Below are 27,853 nucleotides of genomic sequence, written 5' to 3'. Positions count from 1 at the left end.
AAAAGAAAAGAATGAAACTTTCTAGCGCAGTATAAGGTCTTTGTTCTTTGCGCTGAATATACTCAATATAATACACGCAGCCTGAACTGCCAAGTTCCTTGACCCTACCTGCCAAAATATCAAAAATCCTCCATAAATTCTCCCCCCCCCAAAAAAAAAAAAAATAAATAAATAAATAAATAAATAAAATAAAACAAATTCTCGGATCACTACCAAAATTTAATCATCTGTTACTTGTATCATAAACCTTTCCAGCAAGTTTCATTCAAATCTGTTAATTACTTTTTGAGTTATTTTGCACACGAACAAACTAACTAACAAACAAACAAACGGTAATGAAAAAATAACCACTTCCCTTGGCGGAGGTAAAGAAAAAGGGGATGATTACACAACAGTTTAATCATATTGTGCTTTACAAAAAAAAAAAAATATAGGCCTATATCAAATTCAACATAGAGCTCGATATTACAATTTGTATCTCAATCTAAATTTCCCCCCAAAACAACAACAACAACAATAACAACCAAACCGTATTTACATTTCAACCAATTGCATGAACCTCCGCGCTTAAAAACATACAAATTCATCTGAATATCAAAGTGTGAATGTGCTACTTCTTAATCATGTCACATACATGAAAATAATAGACTGAACTGTTTCCCAATGAAAGCAATAAAAAAAAAAGTAGGCCTTTGAGTGCATGGAATCTGTATCTACTCAAGCTATCATTAATTTTTACAAATTCTTGCGTCACTTTGTAAACATATTAATTCCTCTTTTTAAGTAAATATGTTATTTCAAAAATTAACCAACTATAGGCCTACACTTTGTACTCGCAACCAAAGCAAATACGCTCCTCAATGTACCGCATCTTCGCGTTCTACTTCTGCCAACGCGCGTCAGGCGGCTTTTTGATTGAAAGCATATACATTGTATTTCTCTAACTAGCATGCTAGTAGTTTATCAATTCGTGTTCTTTCTCGGTTCCACAAGGACATGAATCATATTTCCACTACAAGCACGGCCTTTGAATGTATTAAGATGGTGTACAAGCTGGATGGTTTGAAAGACATTCGAGACTGTCACGTAGAATAACACGCAAACTCTGGACGTATGGGATGGGGATTCTACGTGGACTACCGACAAGATATCAACAACGTGGAATGAACGGAAGGGGTCAAATGACATGCATGACGTCGAAGGTCACGCAGGCCGTGCTAGAAGTTGTACACGTCGAAGATTACGCGTATGCCGCATATAGTCACAGCCAAAACATGGGTAAGAACACACTTTTCTCCAATTTCATGCTATATTTTGACGATTTTTAAGTTTCTGTAAAATCTAACGTATATTTTATTTGTTTGATCGTCGTATACATACATCTAGGTGTGTATTGTCTTTGTATATTTCACGACAGATTTGCGAGGGATTTGTCCTAGTCCCACACCTGCAAAATTTTGTTCTGTTACTTGCACAATAGCGATAAGAACAAAAGTATTTAACTATTACGGTAATATTGGAAGCAGTGGAATAATAAGTAGGCATGTATCTTTTCAAAAGTATCTTTGCAGCTGCATACACAATGATCACTATAAAGCATTTCATACTTTAAAGTCTATTATTAATCGTGTCCTGTCCTGTCCCAATTGTCGTGATTGTTGCATGTCCTGAAATGAAGAACATGCATTTCGAATTTGATTTTTTATTTTAAATTTATCATATTATGTAGAATAGGTCTAGATCTAGATCTACATGTATTAGTTAAATTAAACTTTACAAAGTAAACCATGTTCTCCCTTAAATCATGTCATAATAAGGACAAACTTCTAGAACAAGGGTGTCTATGGATCACAATAGGCTAGCTAGGGACATCGCCATTGCATGATTGCATTGATTGCATTGGAACTCTAACTCTAGATTAGAAACCAAAGCAACACTATCTGTAATTTACATGCATGTCACAAGACAGACAGATAGTTAAGCCAATTTAGATTAAATTATTAGATTCTAATCAGAAAAATGCTGTCTTAAATTGCGATTGTGGTAAATCTGAATCCAGTTTCATCACATCATGTAGTAGACAAGGCAATAGTCATTTAGTGCTCTAGATGCTCAGTATGCATGTTAAGATGCACATTATTACAAAACAGCAACAAAAAAGTATTAATAGAATCAGCCATGAGTAGTATTAGAGGGGATGTCTATAATAGTGAACTGTACACCTTCCAGAGTATTGTATTGATCCGTTTCAGAGTTTTTATTGTGAAAGGAAATTTGCTCTTTTGTAATTATGCTGTATCAGTGAGTGGTGCTGCAGGTGTGTAAAGTTACCCCCCCCCCCTTTTTTTTTTTTTCTTGCAGGGAATTTCTTTTCAAATATATTTAGTGGCCTCTTTGGGTCAAAAGAAATGCGCATTCTGATCCTTGGTCTAGACGGCGCAGGGAAAACCACCATTCTCTACAGACTACAGGTTGGAGAAGTTGTCACGACGATACCAAGTGAGTCAACCTCTTTTCCTTGTCCCCTGATTTTTTAAAGGGATGGTATAGTATTGGTTGAGTTGAGGATTCAGCATTTTGCAAGATGCATAGAAACCACTTAATGAAATATTGTAGAGCATACAACTCTAAGAGGAATTCAAAATTTATTTGATGAAAATCATGAATAGAAGTGGCTAAGATATCCAAAAACCATGGGCGTCACCAGGGGGGGTGCGTTGGGTGCGAACGCACCCCCCTTCAGATCCTAAAAAAAAAAAAAAAAAAAAAAAAAAAATCAGTCTGCGAGCGACCTCAACGCCGGACCTTAAATGATAATTAATATCTATCTTTTTTTTTTTTTTTTTTTGCATCCGGGACAAAAAAAAAAAAAAAAAAAAAATCGTGGGCAAAAACAATTCGCAACCCTGGTTCTGGCAGCACTGATTTTATACATATCTACTCATACAAGTTGGTGTATTCTATACAGTGTTTACTATTTAGATAGATTTTGGACATCCTTCCCATGCTTGGTCACTTCGACGCCACCTCGCTGGTCATACCTCCCCCAGTCATGAACATAAACCGACACCCCTGACTACCAGTGGTGGATCCAGGGGGAGGGGCGCACCGGGCGTCCCCCCCCCCCCCCCCCCCGCCCCCCGACCCCTCTTAATTTCTAAAGCGAAAAAAGTATAGCTACAAACGGCAGTTTTTGGACTGTAAAATGTCGAAATTTTCAAGGTCGCTCGCTCCGCTCGCTGGCATTTAGTCGTAATGCCATTCTCCTGAAGTTGCTGCCAGTAATTGCAGCCGGTTCCAGCCGGTTCCAGCCGGTGCGCCCCCCCCCCCTTAATGCAAAAAAAAAATATATATATAGCTATAATATACAAACGGCAGTTTTTGGACTGTAAAATGTCACAATTTTCAAGCTCGCTCGCTCCGCTCGCTCGCATTTAAATTCTCCTGATATTGCTGCCAGTAATTGCCAGCAGTTGTGCCTGGTGCGCCCCCTTAATTTCGAAAGCAAAAAAGATATACATTTTGTAGCTTCAAACGGCAGTTTTTGGACTGTAAAATGTCAAAATTTTCAAGCTCGCTCGCATTTAATCTTTATGCAATTCCCCTGATGTTACTGCCAGTAATTGTCTGCAGTTGCGCCCGGTGCGCCCCCCTCCCTTGATTTCCAAAGCGAAAAAATATGGCTAAGAACGGCAGCTTTTGGACTGTAAAATGTAAAATTTTCAAGCTCGCTCGCTCCGCTCGCTCGCATGTAATCGTTATGCTCTCCTGATATTGCTAGGAGTTGCGCCCGATGCACCCCCTTAAAATGCCAAAGCGAAAAAATATAGCAACAAACGGCAGGTTTTCTACTGTAAAATGTCAAAATTTTCAAGCTCGCTCTCTTCGCTCGCTCGCATTTAATCGTTATGCAATTCACCTGATGTTGCTGCCAGTAACTGCCAGCAGTTCCGCCCGGTGCGCCCCCCTCCCTTGATTTCCAAAGCGAAAAAATATGACTATAAGAACGGCAGCTTTTTGACTGTAAAATGTAAAATTTTCAAGCTCGCTCGCTCCGCTCGCTCGCATGTAATCTTTATGCTCTCCTGATATTGCTGCCAGTAATTGCTAGGAGTTGCGCCCGATGCGCCCCCTTAAATTCCAAAGCGAAAAAATATAGCAACAAACGGCAGGTTTTTTTTTTTTTTTTTTTTTTTACTGTAAAATGTCAAAATATTCAAGCTCGCTTGCATTTAATTGTTATGCCTTTCTCCCGATGTTGCTGCCAGTAACTGCCGGCAGTTGCGCCCGGTGCGCCCTCCCCCTTTATTTCCAAAGCGAAAAAATATAGCTCCAAATGGTAGTTTTTTTTTTTACTGTAAAATGTCACAAATTTTCAAGCTCGCTCTCTTCGCTTACGCGCATTTAATCGTTATGCCATTCACCTGATGTTGCTGCCAGTAATTGCCAGCAGTTGCGCCCGGTGCGCCCCCCCCTTAATTTCCAAAGCAAAAAAATATGGCTACAAACGGCAGTTTTGGGACTGTAAAATGTCACAATTTTAAAGCTCGCTCGCTCCGCTCGCTCGCATGTAATCGTTAAGCCATTCTCCCGATATTGCTGCCAGTAATTTGTAGTTTCACACCGTCATTCCATAATCCATTTATAGGGGCCAAACCCCTCCCACAACCTCCCCCTTGCTCGTTCCGCTTGTTCGGGCTCGGTCGCGTTCATGACATCAGTGTAAGAATTATTACTAGAAGTTTATTTGAATTATACCTTTTATAGGCAAATTGTTCAATAACAATTTACTTCAAAATGTACTGATACCTTAAGCAAGTGGGACTGTTTCAAGTCGATAAAACACGCAAAATACCTGCATCAAATTGCACCATTTACAACATCAAAATGCAAAAAGTGCTCACCGTGGGAGGAGGACACTCCCTCCCACATCCTCCCCCTCGCTCACTCCTCTCGCTCTTGCTTGGCCGCGTTCATGATATTCAGTGTAAATATTAAAACAAGAAGTTTATTTGGATGATACCATTTTATAGGCAAATTGTTCGATGATAATAATCTACATCAAAATATACTGCTTTACTTTAAACAAGTGGGACTGTTTCAAGTCAATAAAACAAGCAAAACATGCATCAAATCCCCCTCGCTCTCTCCGCTTGCTCGGGCTCGGTCGCGTTCATGACATTTTAGTGTAGCTGTAAGAATCAATGCAAGAAGTTTATTGAAATGATATAGTTTATAGGCACATTGTTCAACAACAAATTCCATCAAAATGTACTGCTACCTTAAACAAGTGGGACTGTTTCAAGTCGATAAAAACACGCAAAGAGCCTGCATCAAATTGCACCATTTACAACATCAAAATGCAAAAAGTTCTCACCGTGGGGGGGGGGGGGGGGGGGGGGGGGGGGACAACAGGCACTTCCACACCCTCTCCCCCCCCCCCTTGCTCGCTCCCTCGCATACTAACACCCCCCCCCCCCCAGATGAAATCCTAGCTACGCCAGTGCCCTTTCCCCGCTTGGTTTCCCTCAAAAACAGTAAAAGTCTAGGGATTGAGAGCTTCCTATATATTCCAAATGTCTGTCAAAAAAAAAAATCGTTACATTAGGGTCAAAACGCACCCCCCTTGAAAAAAAGCTGGTGACGCCCCTGAAAACAAAGTAAATTATACAACACCTAAAAAGAATGTAGCTATCCAATTGGTCGATTGCCCATCACGTGACATTTAGTTAAAAGTTCCATCACACGCTGTGGCTGTCAGCCATGCAATTTCGTTTGAGCAGAAATAGATAGCGCATACCTGACATCACCTATTTCCATTGACTCCCGTATGAAACTCACGATTGACTCAAAGTTTTTGTTCCATTGCATGGCTCTGATGTCACAGTAAACAAACATTTGGCGCTTGCACTCAACAATTACAAGCGCGCTTATGAATACATTTAAAGTAAGTGTGTATGTACTTTTGTCAGTCATTTTTATAAACAACTTCAACCGATCGGTTTCGCTTACATACAAGTACTGTACGTACATGGTGACTGTGATTGTGCGGCTACTCATTCGTCTTTCATGGAAAATGGTTGCCATTTTTGTGCTCAATTCAGGAATCTGTGTGGACCTCATCTGTTGATGTTCAAGGTGTTGTATAAAACAAATAGTGTATGGTCTTTACTCGTGCAATGGAACAAAATTTTGCACTCCTGACCATTCACTATATGTATATTATCAGGTGATTATGTTTTAGTTTTGAATAATTGTTAATGTTCCCTCGGGGCAACGTGTTTGAATATGAAACGCTGTAGCTCAAAGATGTCTGTCCTTATCTTGTTCTCTTTCCTTCTTTTCTGTACTTTCTTCCCACCCTCCACCCTACCCCCTCCCCCGCCCCCTCCCCATATCTGTGCAGCAATTGGTTTCAATGTTGAAACTGTCACATATGAGAATCTGAAATTCCAGGTGTGGGATCTTGGTGGACAGACAAGTATAAGGTGAGAGTCAAACAAACTTGATTTCTGTAGAAGGTTTGTCCATTGCTTTCAATATCATTCACTGTTTGTTGATCTATATGTGCACATCTTAACTTCCGCCAAGGGAGGAGGTTATGTTTTCATTACCGTTGGTTTGTTTGTTTGTCCGTGTGAAAATAAATCAAAAAGTTCTGCACAGATTTAGATGAAACTTGTAGGAAAGGTTGAGAATGACCCAAGGAACAGATGAATATTTTGGTAGTGATCCAGAAATTTTCATCGATTTTACATAGGATTTTTTTATATTTTGGCAGGTAGGGTCAATGAACTTTAATAGGAGTTCAAGCTGCACATATTTGAGATTTTCATAGGCGCACTCAAGTGTGTGCTCTAGTTTCTGCTAGGGTGAGACGCACCACGCAGCTGAGGGTTTCTGACGTAACAAAGGCTTCTATACTCTTATTGGGAAATTTTTCACGATGCATGGATGGGTGAAAATCACTGATCTCCATGGAAGAGCAAGATCATCGGTGGAAAGCAGCTGCTTGGCGGAGGTCTGCGCTCTCAGAGTGCTTTTCTAGTTTTATATGCATTGTATACACATGTTATGTTGATCAGGGCTGCACACTAACCCATTTTTAGCTCACCTGAGCCAAAGGCTCAAGTGAGCTATTGCGATCGCCCTTCGTCCGGCGTCCGTCGTGCGTCGTGCGTCGTGCGTCGTCCGTCGTCCGTCGTCCGTCGTCCGTCGTCCGTCGTCCGTCGTCCGTCGTCCGTCGTGCGTCGTGCGTAAACTTTTTACATTTTCATCTTCTTCTTGAAAACCCCAAGACCGATTTTCATCAAACTTGGCAGGTAGCATCCCTAGGGGGTTAGGAACTCAATTTGTTAAAATGGGCACCATGCCCCACCCAGGGGGCCCCCAGGGGGGCCCAAACCCCCCAAAATTAAGGAATCTGTAAAAATCTTCTTCTCTAGAACCAGAAGTGATAGAGCTAAGTTAATAATATGAGTTAGTACATTGATGACTGTAGTTTCAAGTTTGTTCATGGCAGAATCAGGGGTGCCCCCCTTGGGACCCAGGGGAGGGGGGTGGGGAAGGGTTCTAATGGGGCCTAAATTGTACATTTTCATCTTCTTCTTGAGAACTCCATGACCCATTTTCACCAAACTTGGCAGGTAGCATCCCTAGGGGGTTAGGAACTCCATTTGTTAAAATGGGCACCATGACCCACCCAGGGGGCCCCCAGGGGGCCCAAACCCCCCAAAATTAAGGAATCCGCAAAAATCTTCTTCTCTAGAACCAGAAGTGATAGAGCTAGGTTAATACTATGAGTTAGCACATTGATGACTGTAGTTTCAAGTTTGTTCATGGCAGAATCAGGGGTGCCCCCCTTTGGACCCAGGGGGTGGGGGGGGGTGGGGGTGAGGAGGGGTCCTAATGGGGCCTAAATTGTACATTTTTATCTTCTTCTTGAGAACCCCATGACCCATTTTCACCAAACTTGGCAGGTAGCATCCCTAGGGGGTTAGGATCTCAATTTGTTAAAATGGGCACCATGCCCCACCCAGGGGGCCCCCAGGGGGCCCAAACCCCCCAAATGAAGGAATCTTTAAAAATCTTCTCTAGAATCAGAAGTTATAGAGCTGAGATAATACTATGAGTGAGTACAGTAATGACTAGTTTCAAGTTTGTTCATAGGAGATCCAGGGGTGCCCCTCTTGGGGGTGGGGGGGGGGGGTGGTTGGAAGGGTCCAAATGGAGGCCTGAATTGTACATTTTCATCTTCTTCCTGAAAACCTCATGATGGATTTTTGTCAAACTTGGCAGGTAGCATCCCTAGGTGGTCAGGATCTCAATTTATCAAACTGGGCACCATGCCCCACCCAGAGGGCCCCAGGGGGCCCCAATTCCCCCAAATTAAGGAATCTTGAAAAAATTGGGCCCTTATTGTACATTTTCATCTTCCACTTGAGAATGCCTCGTCAAATTTTGGTAGAGCTGTGAATAATTTAGATTAGTGACTGCGTGAAAGGTGAACTTGCGATACTCAGGTGAGCGCTAGACCCACGGGTCTCTTGTTTTTTCTACTGGTCCAACCTGTCTGTCGGACCAGCAGGTACCCAGGTTTTCCATTTTTTACTGCTCCATTCCTCAAAAAATTACTGGTCTGACAGTGATTTTTCTGATCCTTGACTTTTGGACCAGTGGCAGTATGCAGCATTCTGTAAATAAATATTTGTGTGTTTATGCAAAGTTTGATATGTTTGTTCTCACAAACACAGGGACATACAGGGTTGTATACAGATGGATGCTGTATGGAAATTAATGATTGATGTTTAAATTAATTCATTTGACTGATTTGAAGATAAAGTGGAGAATGCAGTAAATATGTCTTTATAAATTTGATGGTCGTTTAGTCATATTTATCTCTCCCTCTCTTTCTCACCCCCCCCCCCCCCCAAACAGGCCTTACTGGAGATGCTATTATTCAAACACAGACGCCATCATCTATGTTGTAGACAGCTGCGACCGAGATAGAATAGGGATCTCCAAATCAGAATTAGTAGCAATGTTAGAGGTAAGTATTTTATTCCCCATTAGAATATGTCAAAGAGCACAAATGAATCCTCCACATGTTCCATGTTGCATTGTGTCAAATATTTTTTGCACTTCTGCCTTCAATCATGCAGAAATGTAAAGTTCAGGACAATGTGCCCTTCGGTTTAATATCTTTAGTCATTCTGTCCATTGAACAACTGAAGGAATTAAACCGTAAAGAATAAAGAAAAGTGAAACATCAAAACCAGTCTGTTGGAAGGAAGTATGGCAGGGGTAGGTGAATCTGTCAACAGAAAATGGTAGAACTACAGCTGTATAGTTTACTGAGATCTATGTTTACCCGAGAAGAATCTCAAAGTGAAAGTTGGCAAGCTTTTATTTCCACCCCCGGTGATGTCACCATTAGATACCTACTTCCAGTAACCTGTAGGTTGGTACAGGCCAACTTTGTGCCTCGTCGCTGTCCTACTGAAATGGCTGTGTCATGTTGGTAACACAGGAAAAAGAGTTTGATTGCTGCAGTAACAATATTTCTTTGATATTGAGAGCTAGGTAATTCAGGTGCTGCATATGGAAAAGTTTTAGAGTGTCTATCTTTGACATTGCATACAGTTTTGCAGCCATTCACAATGTCGTCCTGTTTGTACATATGTATACGCATTTTGTTAATTCTGAGTAATTGGGCATTGCTAAATTTTTACATTGATAATTTGTGATAGTGAAATAGCAGATTTATGACTGCAGACATTTTGTTTCTGAGAGCTATTACAGTTATGCCTCATTTTTTATCTGAAATTATTTTTTTTTATTTATTCATTTGAAAATGTGTTTGTCAGACTAATTTGTTTACTGTAAAACACAATATTTTCGCGGCATGAAATTTTTGCGAGTTGCCTTAACATTCAATGTGTGTAGTGTAGAAAAGAACTTTCACACGCATTTTAATTTCGCGAATCTTGGCTCTCACGAAATTCACAAAATTAAAATGCACGCATACATTCCTCATTTTACAGTCCGACCTCTCCTATCTGGCCTCCCTTTATCCAGATGTGATCTCACTGTGATTTTTTTTTTCAATGTAATAAGTTTCAAGTTTAAAGTTTATTTAACCAATTCATTAAACATTTGACATTTTACAAAGGGATACAGCATTAAGAATAATGAATGGTTTGGGACCCCAAAAGAAGCAGAGCTTGTAACGAGGAAAATGAGGACTTCCAAACCCAGACAATATTCCTGGACAAACTCACATGAATTACATATTATTCCAAACTATATACATTCACATCAAATTTCATTTAGATAACATGCATTTAGACATTTGCTGCCCCCAAATCACAGCAAGAACGTGGACAGAAAACTTTTCATTAAAATCAGGGCACGGTACAGAGTGACGAACATTTGTATCCTGTGTACCTTCACTCTCATGAAATGTTTGTTTCTGTGGGTCTGTCGACAGGAAGTGCACATAGCAGATGGATATGATGCATGATTGTCCTTTTTCCATCCCATAGTCCACTTAATAATGATAATAATAATAATAGTAATAATGATAATGATAATAATAATGATAATAATAATAATAATAATAATAATAATGATAATAAAAACAATAATAATAATAGTAATAATGATAATAATAATAATAATAATAATAATAATAATAATGATAATAATAATTATAATAATAATGATAATAATAATAATAATAATAATAGAGAGACTCTTATGAAGTGCTCATTCTACCTAAAAAGATACTCATGGCGTTGTAGAACAGAGTCCATAATGTACTTTGTTGTGTTTGTTGTATTTGTTCAGGAAGAAGAGCTGAAGAAAGCCATGCTGCTGGTCTTCGCCAACAAGCAGGACATGGAAGGGGCAATGTCGCCCTCTGAGGTGGCCAACGCCCTCGGGTTACCAGCCCTCCGCAATAGGAATTACCAGATCTTCAAGACATCAGCACTGAAGGGGGAGGGGCTTGATGAGGCAATGCAATGGTGAGGATATTATATGTACAGTACATGATCAGGAATGCACTTTACTAGATTATACGTGACCCTGCATCACAAAACCAACAAAAAGTCGCCAGGCATGAATTTTTTTGGGAAAGGGTAGATATTGAAAGAGCAGATTCTAAGCTTTAGAATGATGTATTTCATTTGGCCTCTTCTAACCTGTCAAAATACTGGAAAGAAAGCACACGCTCTGGAAAAGTGTGAAGCGAGAAAAGAGGCTCTGAAGTAAAGGGTCTATTCAAATGCTAAATCTTTACCAAGCTGTGCTAGCTGTGCTAGCTGTGTGATGAAAGGGACAAAAGACAGGCTGTATTATACCACCTTAGAAATAGCAATGAAAGGATTATCAGATTAAGGTGAAATTAATCATGCTCTATCAACACATTCTGTCCATGATTAGTCAACTTTCAAGGTGGTAGCACTATCCTTTCAACAGTTATTAGAGTTGAAAGTGAAGGCTGTGGAAGATTTTCAAGAAGTGAAAAGGGACCTCTAAAGACCTACCTACATGTAATCACACTTCTCTACAAAAGTGGGTTGTAGAAAAGCTGCTGAAAACACACTTTCCAATTCATATTATGACCCTAAACTTAAGAATAATGTAGACAAAGAATAGCTTTTTCAGAAAATATGAAAAACTCAAGATTGACTTGGTTGCCCCGTTTCGCCTTTTTAGAGTCCTCACGTAAAATCAAGGGATGCGACTTTTTGTTTGTTTTGTGGTGCACGGTCACATATGCACAACAGATGCATAATTAGCCCAAGTGCAACTTGATTTCACTGAAGCCAAATGCCAAGGTGTAAAAGAATTGCATGAGGGCTAAGTATGCATTCTGAGTGTATATTGGCCAGAATGAATCATGAAAGAGTGTGTACCATGTGTTACAGTAAATATCAATTAACAATAATTTATGTAGGCTAGATATATCCTTCATACAAGAATTTTTTTTTTTTTAAGTGTTGTTCACGACCATGAAATGTAACCAAATCAATCAATGTCATGTGATACAAGTTTGACCAATCACAAATAGTGCTCTAGATGCACTATTTACTAGGAATACTTTAATATTTGTTTTTTCCTGTCAGATCTGTAACCTTGAATTCAGTGGCCTTTGTCTGACACACAACTGTATTTTTATTACAAGTCTCATTTGAAGATGACACCTGTTACTAGGCTGTTGTCTGTCAAATTTTCTCATGTAGTAACTTGTGTGCATTTGTGTGCACTTACAGTACCCATTGTGGAAAACGAGGACATACACACAAACTTTACATTTAAACCGAGGACGTCCTCGGTTCGCAGACCATTCCATGTTTGTAGGTCCTCGATTAACATTACTATTAATAAGTCCTCGGTTGTATGGTAATATATGAATGAGTCCTCGGTTAACCAGATTCCTACTTGCAGAGAGGTCCTCCGTTAGTGGGTAAAATTCTTGTGAGTAAAACATGTCCTCGATTTCCACCATAGACGCGTACGATGTATGTGTATGTGTGTGTGTGTGTCTTGCTTTCATTCATTTTGCTTGAAAGCATCGTTTATCATCCTTTCTGACTAATCATGTAGAAATCTCTTTCTTATTTTTTCCCACATTTTATACGTATGTGCTGTTTATTATGTTGGAGATGGATAAAAAATAGATAAAATTTAAATGGTGTACTTAGAGTTCTGATTGGCACAGGAAACCCCGTAAAGTTGTACACACTGTCAAAAGACCCTGGCATCGAAAGGGTTAACTCTGTTTTCAGGCCGAGAGGAGATGAAATCTGGGGGGCATTTCATGAAGCTTTTTGTCCAACAAAGTTGTCGGACAAATTTGCTCTATGCCAATCAGATGCAAGGATTTCCGTAGCTTGTAACAGTTTGGCAGAAAAATCTTACCAAAATGCTTCATGAAATTCCCCCCCCCCCCCCCCCAGCTTCATGGTCCTGCATGCTCACAGTGTCCTTTACATGAACTGTATGTTCACCTTTTGTGCACTGTGCACAAAAGGTGAACAGATTAAACCCCATGTAGAATAGTACACAATGTCCAAAGTTCCTGGCTCAGATAGGGTTAATATAATTTTTTTTTTTAATTGTGTGAAAATGATCATAACTATGCTATAAAAAGAGAAATTCTATTCGTGATGCTCAGCTTTGCATCTAGGGACAATATTCAGTGTTATAAGAAAGTATTTTGGACATGTTCTGCTAGCATGGCAATATAACATGTCAGATATTATAATAACTGTAACATCATAATTTTCAAACATTTACATGCTTGTATGCTGCTTCATCCATTTAAACATGATTTCACAGTTTAGTCAGCAAAGCTCAAGAATTTTTAAAATTGGGCCATGACGATGATAAACAGTGTCTTCTCCCTGATGAGCTTGTATGTATGTGTGTAACTTTTTCTACACTTTTGAATGTACACATAAATGCCTTTAAAGGAGAACTTTTGCATTTTTAGAGCTGAAATTCCATGATCTTATCTGGTGCACACTTTTGCTGGGAAAGGTGCACAGTATTTGAAACATTGTCAATTCTAAACATGATTTATTTCCATCACATTTTGGTGTACCTTTTGAGCAATTTTGCAGGTACAAAATCCATCACAAAATGCTTAATACGAAATTGACAAATACGAATATTGTTCTGTTAATTAAGGGGGGTCTCCCAAAAGAAAGAAATGAAGGGATACATTTCCCTTGTGACCAGGATTGATAATTGACAACTTGATTTGATACAGTTAGTTTTTTTCTCTCAAATTCGATATGACCTTGTTCAGACAGATTTGTTTGTGAAATGAAAATGTTGATGTCATACTGGAAAAGTGGATATTGTCGTGCGAGTAATTGTTTTCACTCTGCCGGGTAAGATGAATTTTGCATGTTTTTATAAATCCGCGGACACAGGACATTAACAACTGGAATACAGTATATGACTTGCAAAAATATATGAATGCTTTTATTTTTGCGCTAGCATCTGGTTGCGCGAAATGCACGAAAATTTCCACTTTTACAGTATTCACATGAAACATTAATTATTGATTAATATCTTGTTTGGTTATTTTGTTCTCGTTTCTTCTCCATACTTTGTGCAGGCTTGTAAAAGAGCTGAAGTCGTCGTGATGACACAAAGTTCTGGTGCTTCCAAAGAATGTGACGATTTCTACGTCAAGGTTTTTACTGTTGTTGGTTCCAACCCTCCCTGCTTCAACCATTTCCAGAATATCCAGAGATAAGAGAGGAACAATACTTTTTTTCTTCTTTTTTTCTTTTTTACTCATTATCCTGTACAGTTGTCAAATTCAGAGTTACACACATTTCCACCTATCTCAGCTTGAAGTATGTAAGACATTGTATTTAATAGGTGAAGAAGTAGTAGAAAATCTTGATATATGATTTAGATTTTTTATAGTTTTCTTTCCAATGCTATGATTTTCTCTGATTTCACCTGGCATAAATGTTGTCATTAGAAGTGCAGTACAGCAGTACGAGATGGCAGTATCACTGCAAACCGTGAATGGAACTTGTAAATGGAAATTCATTTTTCTTTCTGTTGCTATTGATAGTGCTGTACCTCACTGATAATTGCCAACTTCTAAAACATTTTTTTAGCAGCCTGAGGGGACTTCCCTTTCTTATGTTTCATAGGCCTTGTTGCTGAGAATCAAATAACTCGCTTCTTCCAAAAAATTCCCAGTCAGTCCGCGGGTCCCTGATGTAGTCTGCCTGTCATCAGATCATTAGAAAATGAAGCCATGATAGAGATCTAAGTTTTATAAGACAGTTAATTCAAAAACCTTTTTACAACCGTCAAGGGACTGATGTTAGTTGAGTTGTAATATTTTGGGAAGTAAGAGGCCTTAATGTCTCATATGAGACCATTGTATATATTTTATATGTTTTGCATGTAAGCCTGTTTTTCCCCTGTTCTGTATTATCGCTTACTTTAACTCCTTGATTGCTAGGCAGACTGCACATATATATAATTATATATATATACATTCAGGTGCACAAATCCATTTAAGGCTAGCAAGAACTTAAGGGATAGCATAGTATTGGTGGGGATGAGGATTGAGCATATAACTTTTTGCGAGATACCAAGAAAACACTTATGAAAATAGTACAGAGCCATTTCAAAACCAATTTTCATCAAATAAATGTTGAACTCTTCTTAGAATGACGTGCTCTTTGATATTTCATAACAGGTTTCTCATTATCTCACCAAAAAATGTTAGAAACCTGAAGTTAGGTCTCAACCAAAACTATACAATCCCTTTACGTGGAAGTTGTCGTGTGTGGCATAGTATTGTGCATGTCGTATGCTATAAAAGATATATGTTTGCCAGTTGTGTATCTTTACTAAATTACAGCATTACTGAAAGACTGCAGGTTGTGTTTGTGGTAAATAAATGATTACAATTCTGTAAATATTTGATTTATTTATCGTTCCTCAGGTTGTTATATCTGAGGAAATATTGATTTAATCTACCAATGAGAGGTCTGAAACCAAGACTACATAGTATAGGGAAATGTTAACCTGTTGAGTATGAGCTGATTGTGTTATTTAAAGCACATAATGTCTGTGTTTGATTGTGTAGAACTTTGGCTATATTGCCTTCACTCACTATACACTGCACTCCAATACAACAAACATAGTTATAACGAAATTCCGGTAATAATGAGGTAAAAATTCAAGCCCAGACATTATCGGCTCTATGTTTTTCATTGTGTATTTGTATGGTTATAACACAATTTCAATATAACAAACAAAAACTGTCAGTCCGTAGACCTTCATTATAGTGGGAGTCAACTGTCAGATTGAAGTTGAAAAAAAAAAAAACAACCTCTTAATCAGTTGGTATATACTCCATGAATTATATAGGAAACATAATATTGATCTTTTGGTTCCAGGACATATGCTCCTGCAATAGTTGCTCCCATGAAATATCTGCACACTAAGCCAAACATAAAATTCTACCCACAAACATATCCCTATCCCTAATCCTAATCCTCACATCAAACTAAACTTAAAACTCTATTTAAACCTTAACCCTAACCCTAAATCCTAGGGAAAGTAAGACTGGAGCAATTGTCCGGGAGCAAATGTTGTGTCACCGATCTTTTATATCATAAAAGATCAAGCTAGTTTCATTTGAAGGGCTAGATATGCCATGTGTTAAAGATTGTTTTGAGATTGATCTCTGGTGATATTTTGGAAGTGGCTGCACAAGTAGCAAGACCCGTTCACATCTGTGAGATATGGACAATCTTTAGAAGATTAGCCTCTTATAGAACTTTCTCCCATGATTGTTGCTACACGTCTAGACCAGGATGCCTTCCACAAGAACTCTGAGATTGAGGTCTTGTTGAGGTCTTGTCGTGTGACCACTTCTTGCAACCCCTTTTACATCTAACAGAATGACATCATTGTATGGAAGCTAGTCTTGTTTTCAGAAAATTTGCCATAAACTGATATGCAAACAAGTCCACTTAATCTTGTTTTTACAGAAAAATACTCACACAGACACTGAGAATACTGTCTAAACAGGATTCCTTAATCACTTCCAGAAGATTGATCTTATCTTACTAGTGTGAACAGGGACTGAGGGTTGAGGCTTTATGTCAGTGTGAAAACCTTGCATATGAAATTGATTTCTGTCTGTACATACATGTTCTTAAATGTTTTGTTTTATCTTAAATTTAATATTTTATCATACTTTGTAGGTTTCTATTTGTAATAATGTTAAATAGTAACTGTTTGTCTTTGAAACGGAAATTTCAGCAAGGTGTTGAAATATCACGGTGAATCAACTTATGATGCGATGAAAGTAAGTACAGAAAAGATTACTGTATTCAAAATCTGAGAGTTGTGTTTTACCCATGGGGTCTTCTACAGAACCCTGCACAGAAGAGGAAAAAGGGGAAAACAAAGAATAATTTGTTCATTTAACCAAGTCTTGTAATATTCTGTTGGTCTTCTCTTTTGCCAGCATGTCTTTGATCAACCATTTCAGCTTGAACAAAAAGTGGAAGTGCAAATAATTATTGCTGTAAGTCTTGATGCTCTAGACTATAGTTAAATCACAATTTTTGTTTGATATGTTTGGCTGTGAATAGACTGTTGGATGTTTTCTGTTCTTTGTGCTGATCCCCTGTTCTTTATCATGTTTCTCTTGTGTGATGATTTTTTCATCCATTGCATTCAAATTATATTTTACCAGGCATTTGTGAAGAGCGAAACAGATTGCAACACTAGAATTTCAGGACAATACTGATAAGAATGACAATAATCTAAAATATTACTCTTTTGGCAATGCAGGAGTTTTGATGATCCACACTTTAAATAAAGATTATATAGTAAGGCTATTGATAAAATACTTTGGTCATCATATAAGCAGAACTATAAATGTCTTTTAAAAAAGCAAATGTATTTGTTTCTCATTTGATATGAACTTTTGTAACCTTCAAGTGTTGTTAATCCTATCAGTAAATACAGTATCTAGAACATTTATTTGTAATAACTGTTTATGAAGAGTAAAGATATGTGCCATTGCCGCAAATTGAATGGGACCAGGCGTTTTGTTACGTTACTTTGATCAGCCGAGGAGCTGTGTTAATATCGTTACACAGTTCACAATATCACTAGTTGATGAAACTTGAGGTTCATGAAGTCTTTTCATCAAAGGATTGTGTGGTCTGTGTTCTATGAAATTCATATGAAGGCGCTTATCTCAGAACTCTTGTTAACCATGTTATGTAGACTACAGAATATGAATGGTTTGATGGTATGATGGGGGTATTTATGGCGTATCATAGAGATGCGATTTCTATAGTGAAATGCTACATGAATAGATGTTCTAATGTTTTATTTTTCATATTAACCCGTTGAGGACGGTTTGATTTTGCTACAACACGCATTTCCCATAGACACCTGCCTGAGTATACTCAGGACTCGTCCTCAACAGGTTAATACAGCGGTTTGTTGCAAATACAATTAGATATCCAAATGATTGAGTTCTAATTAGCAAATTTATATGGTATTGTTACACCCATTCACTATGGACAAGCAATGCCAAACTATGTGTATAGTTATATGCTTCACTTCAACATGATCTAAGACAATAATAGATTCTAGTAATGACAAAAGCCTAAAACAAAAACAAGAAAGCAACCTAGCAATACCCCACCCTGATCATCTCACTTTCTGCCAAGCTGGAATGAAAAAGACAACAATAAAAACAACAGGAAAGAGAAAAGAAGAAGTGCCTGGTTTGTGTGGTTTAAGTCATTCTGTGGCACTTTACATGTTCCTTGAGTATTCTGTGAATAATAGACAAAGACAAAATGTTGAATGAAATGTCAGATATATTATGATTGTAAAGCAGTGATTATTTATTCGCTGTTAATTTCATCAGTAGGTGTCACGTTTTCTTTCATAAGGACGAGGAGATTCAGGGACGGATCCAGGAATTCCGTAAAGAGGGAGGGAGCGCCTTTACAAAAATTAAAGAGGGGCGCACATTCCCCTTCCCCATGTTTTCTTTTTATTTCTTTTGTTTTAACAAAAAAGTAAAGTGGGCACCCAGTGCGGTCCTCCCTGGATCCGCCACTGAGATTGGCGATGGTGATAGAATTCCATGTGACAGGCTTGTTGATTTGCTTTCTGTATCATTTCTAGTTATATTGAGGGTAGACTGATGTATAAAAATGTAAACATTTCTCAACTTTGTCACAGATTGAACGTGTGGCACCACATGGTGTGATATTTGTGTACAAATTCTTGCAAGGAACATGGATGATGTAATAAAAAGCAATCATTACATAGAATGAATTTGCTTGGCAACTGAATGTGTTTTTACCTGCTGTCTGTTAGGATTATAGCCTTCTGCCATTGGGAGCAATGGTTTAGCGAATTTTCGAGTAATCACATTTGATGCTTATGTATGTATCACAAAACATCCTACCATAATATACAAATTTTTCAATAAAGCCACAAATATGAGGAGATATCACTAATTTTTTCAATAAATCCTAACTGTAGACGGTTTATTCTAGAAACAGTTTTACTAACATAAATTATACTAATTACCATATTTACATTGGTTGTTTCTATCCCTAACTCACATTTTAGGACTACTTGAAGAGTTTGTTCGCAAAAACCGATAAGTCCATTTTTGAAGATTTTGAAGTACGGTCCCTATCATAAAGTACAAAATAATACCTTTTAAATGATATATTGGTCACTACGTATAAAGGTATATTTTTGAAGTTATGGTCAAAAGAAGCAAACATTTTTGTATTATTTTCTTTATTTTTCTTGACCTTTAATCACGAATATCTCCATTTGGCAAATATGGACTTATCGGTTTTTTGCAAACAAACTCTTCACTTTGAAGCACTAAAGCTGGGTTTTGTTTTATCTGCAAATGGTAGACACATGAAGTCAGTGCCTCTAACGATATTTGTGATAATGTGTGCGTACAGTTTTATTCTGTAATAGATTTAATGACAGTTGTCCTGTGGTTGCCTGCTCATAAGCATTCAATTCTTTCTTAGCAGTCGGGTAAAAGACAAAATCAATTCAAATCAAATGCAAATTCAAATATTTCAATAGTACAAGTTAGGCGCATGCTCGCAATGCTCCACTGTTGGGCTCACACCTGTAAATATAACGAAATATCCATGACCACATTACAAAATTGTACCAAAGATGCTGAAATTAATTGAGAAAAGAATTGATTAAAAATCTGAAATGCAGGTTGGGGGGGGGGGGGGACTAAATAGGTGTAGATATTGAATTCCTCTAAAAACTGCAGTTTGGTTGGAAGATGAAAGCCTTTCTCATTTAATTTGAAGGGACTATTGATTGGGTGCATGTACAGAAAATATGTAATTTTTTTAGTAAAAATTAAAGAACTCGTAGTCTGGCCTTGCAAACCCTTTAGACAGAGTTTGAGCTGAAGAAACCCCCTTGGAAATTTGACTGATGAAAGGGTATATCTCACTCTTTCAGGCTATTAAGATGAAACACCCCATTTCTCCCAGCTATTTTACAGATTTTTTTGAATTTTGAATTTTAATACACGTCTGTATGGGGAATTGTACCCGTGTGAGCCCCACTGTATTTGTGCGATATGCGATTGCGCCCTCCGCGGTGAGTCACAACTCAGTTAAATCCGTTACAAACAATGTGATCACAAATCATGCATCGGTCGAGCCCCACCCTCCACACCATTCATTCTCATTTCGCCTCCCTGACAAGTAAACGTGGGTCCGTTGCGAAAAACTACGTAATTTTAGTTGCAAGAATGCTTGAAAAGTTTCATCGCAAAACAGGTAAATCGTTATAATCACTGAAGTAAATTCATCTTCAGATCAACGCTTCAGATACAGCAAAATAAAACCTTTTTCGAAAATACCTCACTTGTAACAAAAAGGGAAATATTCTCGAAGTTACAATTAATATATATATATATATATATATATATATATATATATATATATATATATACAACGTTGTATATATATATATATATATATATTCCTATCATTTTCTTGCGCGATTTTTCAGTAGCTTTAATTGAAAATATCTCACATTGAAGAAAAAAATGGAGCTAACTCGTTTTGCGACCAAACTCTTCGCTATATTGTTTATCCAACAACGGATATTTCCGGCAACAGGGAAAAAAAGCCCTATTTTTGTTTACGGCCGCTTAGCACCTTGTCTAACAGAGAAGCGGTCTGTTTGTGAAATAGGATTCCAGTTTTCTAACAAGATGATATTGAAGGAAAAATTGTGCAAGAAGGCTCCCAACCGAAGATTCACAGGGCCAAAACATTCATTACATGCAATACCTATAAGTCGACGTTCATCCGTCATCACTTTCATCCGTTGTCATTATTTTACGGCTAAATAGTCGACGGGCGCGAGAACTAAGCAACGATTACGGTCTGATGATACAGCAAAATTAAAAACATAAGCAATATCTTTTGGAGTATGAATATAGATGTATTCTTTTTTTTTGTATTCTTATTATTCTGTCTTTAATACAGGCAATTCCACGTAAGTCGACTGCACGTAGATATCAGATATTTGGATTAGTCGATGAAAAGGAAATTGATTTTCCAAGTTACGGGCGTCATTCCTCTATACGCAGAAGTGTAATATCGCCTGTAAGTCGATGCGTTTTTCACGGCCCCGTCAAGACTGGCTTAGTATACGTGGAGTTGGCAATGATTATACACTAGACACGTGTATGTCTAATAAACTGTTAACATTTTTATTCTGAATAACATTGCTTCTGATTTTGAAAAAGACATTCGCCCTCAACTCGGTGTTTTGCTTTGCCGGTAAAAGTGTATAAACATGGTAAAAGACAATTATTGTGGCTTCGTTATGCAGTTCAGTATACTATCTTCTTGTTATTTCGAGGCAGAGTAAAGTTCATATTTTGTACTATGTTTCTTTGAACCAAGATCTTCTTGTCTTTATAGGGCCTAGATATTTCCCGGATGATAATTCAAACATAGACGTAGGTGATGGCGATGGTATAAGGAAAGTTGCATACAAGCTTCTGATGGCCGTATAGCTAAGACAGATTAATGACGATAATGGCGAGTATTATAGCCTCGGTTACACCGGAGCCGAATCAGCTGCGAATCCACCCGATCGGGTGGATTCGCAGCTGATTCTGTTTTCCTTCCCCGAATGGGCGAAAATTCGGGAGGTATTCTGGAACATTCGTGGAGGGGTTCTGCTCGTTTTTAAATGTTCAAAACCAGCCGAATGCCCTCAAACACTCCCGAATGTGGCCCCGACAAATTTTATTCGGGCCACATTCGGGATGTATTCGGATGGAATTCGGTTGGATTCGGGGAGGCATTCGGGGCATTCTGGGCAGATTCGGGCCCATTCGTATTTTTAGCGGAGTAACGGCCCGAATCATCTAGCCAATAGACCTAAATATAGAATAGAACTGAATCTGCCCAATGCCCCGAATGCCTCCCCGAATCCATCCGAATCGTTACCCGAATAATAAAAGCAGACTGGCGAGTGAGCTGAATAGGCCAGTATACGGCCGAACAGCGGCCGAATAGGTCGAATGAGCGGCCAGAATGACCCGAATAACCTTGCGAATATGGCCAGATTGGCGATTCTGCATGCTCTGATTCGGGACCTATTCGGAACCTATTCGTCTCTGATTCGGGTAGCTCCCGGAATCAGAGACGAATATGTTCCGAATCCATCCGATTCAGGCCATGATTCGGGCAGAATCGGTCGAAATTTATTCGGGAGAATTCGGCGTTGGTGTGACCCTGGCTTATCATGCTGTAACAACAAAGAGTTAGATGACTATAAACATTAGTGTCCCCTGCACCGAACACACCAAACATCCCCCCCCCCCCCGCCCACACACACACACAGATACGGTGACACACAACGACACTTCAATTATCACAGTGTTTGTAAGAAACAGAGTGGTATGTGTGAACTTTGTAATATTATCTACTAAGAATTAAAAGTAATTTTGCTTGCAATAGAGTAGTGTTGACTGTAATAATGACTGTAAAACTTCTGCGGTGAGTAATGATTAGGGGGATAATGAAGTTGAAGTTGTTGGAGACGATGATGGATCAAAATGGAAGCTGAAAGAGAAGGTATCCATGGAGCGGATGACGATGAATAAGATACGATGATGCTATTATAGTGGTGTCGACAATGGCAATGATAAAATAATCACCAATAAGTCAGTAATGAAAACATTGAAGATAACAATGAACATGAAAGCATTATCGGCGATTTTTTGATGATGAGTAACTTCGACGAGACGAGTGATCAGTTGCTATGGGCACAGAACTAATTATTAGAAGGCGCTGGAGTTGCCGTCTTATAATGCTAATGGTAAAGTCCTTGAAAAGGAAGAATGCAGGGCGTTCTACCCTGTGCGAGCGGAGAACTGAATGCTTGCGTATTACGTAATTTCTATAGTACCGATGAAAAGATATTTATGCAAACTGCAATATGTCATTTCACATTCTTTGCTTTCCGGACCGTACCAAATTACCTCCACCAGAGGGATTAATTTGATTAATCAAAAGAAGAAATAACATCAAAATCCGCAAATCTCTGTGAATTTGGAGAAAGCATCGAATTTAATGACTTATAATCTATCAGTATAACAAAACCCGGAAACACCGCCTTATTCTAAGTGCACCAAAGGTAAACATTAAGTTCACTCTTAACTAGAATTGCTTCTAAGATCTCAAAGTAACTATTGAGGTGTGGACGATTCCAGAAATTGGTATTGATGAATGAAACACGAACGCTTCTACCACCGAGTGAGGCTGGCGAAGGCATCTCGAGGACATTCAAGCACTTTGAACATTGCTGAACTTGTGCCTTGCCATTACAACTTGTAGAAATCTTTAGATGCTGCACATATAACACGAACTGCAATATGTGGGACCACTGGAGCCACGCCCTCCTAGGGAGAAAAGTGTTGTTTGCTGTGGTGATTTTATCGGTAAGTGAAAACAAAGTGACGTAAGTTTCTTAGGAGTGAAAGAAATGCAACTTTTGTAAACATACGTTTTTATTTGTATCATTTGGCCTGCATGACTAATTTTAATGGCTAATGATAATCAGTACCGAAATATGATGCTATCGTTACCCAATTTCCCGGTGGGTAGCCCGGTGGTATTGACTCTTGTATTAACTTCGTTGGAATATTGACATTATTTCTTAGGAACGGGAAATGATGATTACCGTATTCTATATACGATGTTGATTAACGATAAAGCATTATGTATAGGACAAGTAAATTACCATTGATTAGACCTGCCTATTTTATTTTCAAGAATTTTCTCAGACTGAAATTAAAAAGTCAAAATTTCAATGGCCATGCCAATTAGGGACTATAGTATACTTCATCGAAAACAAAGGTAGACTAGATCTATAATTACAATTGTTGTCTTAATCGGGAAAGTGGCCTTCTAAAGTCATTTAATATGATAATTCACACATTTATGCATAGTAAATTTAAACTAATTTACACATTACATGTAAAATAGAAATCTGTGGATATTAGATTGAATCTTGCTGGTGATTATATTGATACACCTTTCCTATTGAAACAGAGTCGATGGCAAGTAAAATAAAGTCTAGCTAAATCTAGATTCTAGATCTATACTTTGCAACCTACAAAATTATGTGTGTGCAGTCATTTTTCTTTTCTTTGTCGTGTCATCCCATGTGTCTCGAAACCTCAGCATGAACATACGAGATTAAGTTAATTCTGATTCTAATCTTCAGTGGTTAATGTTTAAAGATATAATAAGCAATGCTGCATATCGCATATCAGTGAAGTCTAGTGTTGTTACGTATGTCTTTTAATTGCAGTCGAGAGAACAGCTCAATCAAAGCGAAACTTTTTAAATTTTATATTGTTTGTGTTAGGTTCTCTTGGTAATCCGGGAGAAGTGAATAAAATTCCACATTGGTCAAAACAGAAATGCGAAGTGAAGGGATTGCCAGTTGTCGTTCTTGGTTGTCAATCGACAAAAGTGGCGTGAAGCCAACGCCTTTGACAAGGAAATAATGAAGGGATGCTCTATAGCGATGATCGGAGAACAATACCACTCTTTCAAAGTGCCCAAGCAAGCTTTACGTATGTGTATGATGCCATTTTGGTCAATGGGCACATCGGACAGACGACGCGACGGCGTTGTGATCCCGACTTCATGTGCGCTCTGACGCCATTTTGTTCACCGTCGACTGTCTTTGTGACTGTTTACATGATATTGCAATTCCAACCATTAACAATTAAATTAGTAATATTATGATATCTTTCGTATAGTCAGTCTGTTAAAGAATTCCCAGGCACTTCTTGATACATGTTTCAGCTTTCTTCTTTTGCCCTTTCTTGTATACCATCATTCCTGATTACTAAAAATAGTTTTCCTCGCAGTTTTCTTCTATTCCTATACTTGACGATATGCCTCGAAAGACATGACGTCATCTTGATATGACGTCAAGACCGTCAACCCTCTTGGTACCCTGCTCGGCTTTGACTATAGATGAAAACAACTGCACTGCAAATTCCCAAAATAACAGTCTGCATCACCTGCATGTTTTAGGCAAATCCACCTGCTTTTTCAATGAGCATGCATGAAGGAATATGACTTTTATTTTACACCGTTTTGATTGTAGTAACAGCAATGCTGCGTTCCATCTGAAATTAGTCGATAATGAACTGGGCCACGAAATCTGGGTGTGTGTGAGCGTGCGCGCGTCTGTGTGTTTGTGTGTGCATTCAGCCTAATAACCAAGAGCCTTGCCGTGGGACTATTATTCGTCATACTGTCAATTTTCTTCCAATCCTTCGTGAAGATCATGAATGTTCGAATTTTGGGATGTAAACATGCTATAGAAGGCTATTCAGCTGTCTGGTATAATACATGTAAGCGTTATGCGAGATAGTATTTTTTTTCTTTTTTGGGGGGGGGGATCGGGGGGTGTTTCATCAATTTTGACAAGTTGTCAGCGCTGGCAATTTCAGCAAAATTCTTGGTTTTGATTGGCTGGGATGCTCTGGTCACTGACTGTTACTCCGGTGATTTGTCAGAGACTGACAACTTGTCAGCGCTGACAACTTTCATGAAACGGTTATACCCGGGTCCTACTATAGGCGGATCAGGCTTATAGTGGTTTGGTTTGGGTTTAAAAAAAATCCCAAACCCTTCCTCGACTTTGATTCCCTCTCCCAGCCTGATCCCCTCCATCTCTCCCTCGATCTCTTTCTGACCAATGAGCCTGTTTGTTCTTGCTGATGCTGTTGTCCATTTTCAGGTGGTCATGGAAACAATATTTTAACTGATGTTAATGTAGTTCCTTTCCAGACGATACTGATGCATGCATGTATCATTTAAAAGTTGTACCCCACGTTTCAAACTTGCATTACTGTCGTTTTCTCTCACTCAGGGTCTCTGGCATCTCTCGGTAGCACAGCGGAGGTCGCATCGTTGGGACATCACCTACTCGACTTGCACGAAAACATGCGGTGGAGGTATATGAACAATTATATTTCACTCTGTGAAATGATCTCTAAAGTATACTTTTGGCGGTCGACAACCCTGTTTAGATCCATAATGAGTTACAACTGATGTTATAGACGAGGTTCCAATGACGTCATCAAGCCATGCTGAGGAGCAAAAACTGCGTATTGGTCCCTGTATGCGTGGGCAAGCGTGTAAGCTTTATCCCGCACGTCTCGTGATAGACAGAGGGTATGCGGCACTTATGACGCAAGCGAGAGCTACGCGCTCAATACACACGCTTATTACACAAACACAAACAACAACAACAACGTGATTCTTTTTTTTTTCCCTCATTTGACGTCACGGAACCTCGTTTACTGTAGAGTCCGCCTCTTTTGCTTAAAAAGAAGAAGAAGAAGAAAACTAAGAAGAAGAAGAAGAAGAAGAAGAAGAAAACGTCCCGAGCGAGGACAATGATGCACGATGTTTCAAAAATGCAGCGGTTTCGTGACATTGGCGCCTGATAGGTATTTCTGTCCGGTAATCAACCTTTGAATTGCTACAGGCTAATTCTGTCACAAATAAAGTAACAACTGTATAACAATATCGTGCCGCGAAACAAACAAAACAAACTTTAATACAATACAAAAGCTGTGAATATCTGTACAAATATTGTTTTAGTTCGAATACGAAATTATTGCCACTAGCTAATCGATTGTTAGAGACAACATTATTTGCAATGGTTCATTTCGTGACGAACTTCATTTCATGATGAAATTATTTGCAGTTGGGTCTAAATTTAGTTGTTTTTGTGACGAAATCAATTACATGAGATGATTTCGTGAAGAAATTATTTGCAAAAGATGATTTCGTTGCGACATCACTTGCTGTAGTTGATTAAGTAATGAATGGGATTGATTTCGTGACAGAATGAAATAGGATCCATTTTGATTTCGTGACGAAATAAAACATTGTAGTTCGAAAAGTTTGATTTCCTGACAAAATCACTTGTGCGACATTTGGCTACCCATAGGCCTACATCCAGCCAAGCAGACAATTTTCCGTGAATTGATGTGTGACGACTTCATTAATACGTGGGATTTTTCTCAATATCTAGATGGGATCGATAATAAACAGAGATACAGCTCGGTGCTGTTGGGTATTCAGATTTTTCCTGTATAACTGTATGCATTTGATGAAAGAAAACTGGACGAAAATGCCTCCGAACTGGGTAAGTTATGAAGATTGTGAACTAACGTTGGCTCAGTGTGGTATCGGCCAGTTAGTTTCAGTCACTGAAGGTCAGCTTGCTTCGATCGCGCACCCGTAGTTTCGGGCGGTCTCGTGAGCGGAGTTCGCTGACTGAGGTGACAGCACTCGGCAGCGCGCAGCGACACCTCACAACTCTCTCTCTGGACACAAGTATAGTTTCAACAATCGGTGGACACATTTAGAAACCGTCTAACGTTACATCTGCGTAGTGCTAAGAGAGACATGTAGGCCTTCTCGAAAGTACCGAATAGATGGGGTTTAAATGAAAGAAAGATATTATTGAGATGGGTGAAGGCTCGCTCAGGTTTGAGTTTTTTTGTCTCCCTCTACAAATGAAAATTTGTTAAGATCGCAACTCTGTAAATTAACAAACATGTCGGAAAAAAGGAACCAGTGGGACTCGAACCTGTCATCTACTGCTTTCCGGGCAGCGACACTACCACCAGGCTGTCCCTGGTTGCCGGCAGTGACACGATGAACATGGAACAAATACCCAAGCTCCGAGA

General features: G+C 38.7%; 1 protein-coding gene and 1 pseudogene across 1 annotated transcript; both read left to right on the top strand.

Annotated features, from left to right (window-relative positions):
- Window positions 1–1,185: 1,185 nt before the first annotated feature.
- On the top strand, window positions 1,186–14,704 carry LOC139720121 (ADP-ribosylation factor-like protein 1). The gene is made up of 6 exons (XM_071631492.1): window positions 1,186–1,278; window positions 2,362–2,499; window positions 6,407–6,488; window positions 8,938–9,049; window positions 10,849–11,027; window positions 14,135–14,704. Exons 1-6 carry the CDS (start codon window positions 1,191–1,193, stop codon window positions 14,160–14,162), a joined length of 627 nt encoding a protein of 208 aa, XP_071487593.1. The 5' UTR covers window positions 1,186–1,190; the 3' UTR covers window positions 14,163–14,704.
- An 8,793-nt stretch (window positions 14,705–23,497) lies between these two features.
- LOC139720143 (cubilin-like) overlaps window positions 23,498–27,853 on the top strand; it is a 55,626-nt pseudogene continuing 51,270 nt past the window's right edge.

This window comes from Diadema antillarum, unplaced genomic scaffold (genome assembly GCF_040938485.1).
Source record: "Diadema antillarum isolate AM-2024a unplaced genomic scaffold, OU_Dant_1.0 scf00000122, whole genome shotgun sequence".
Lineage (NCBI taxonomy): Eukaryota > Metazoa > Echinodermata > Echinoidea > Diadematoida > Diadematidae > Diadema > Diadema antillarum.
The sequence above is the reverse complement of the archived record's forward strand: the minus strand, read 5'-3'. Positions and strand labels throughout refer to the sequence as shown.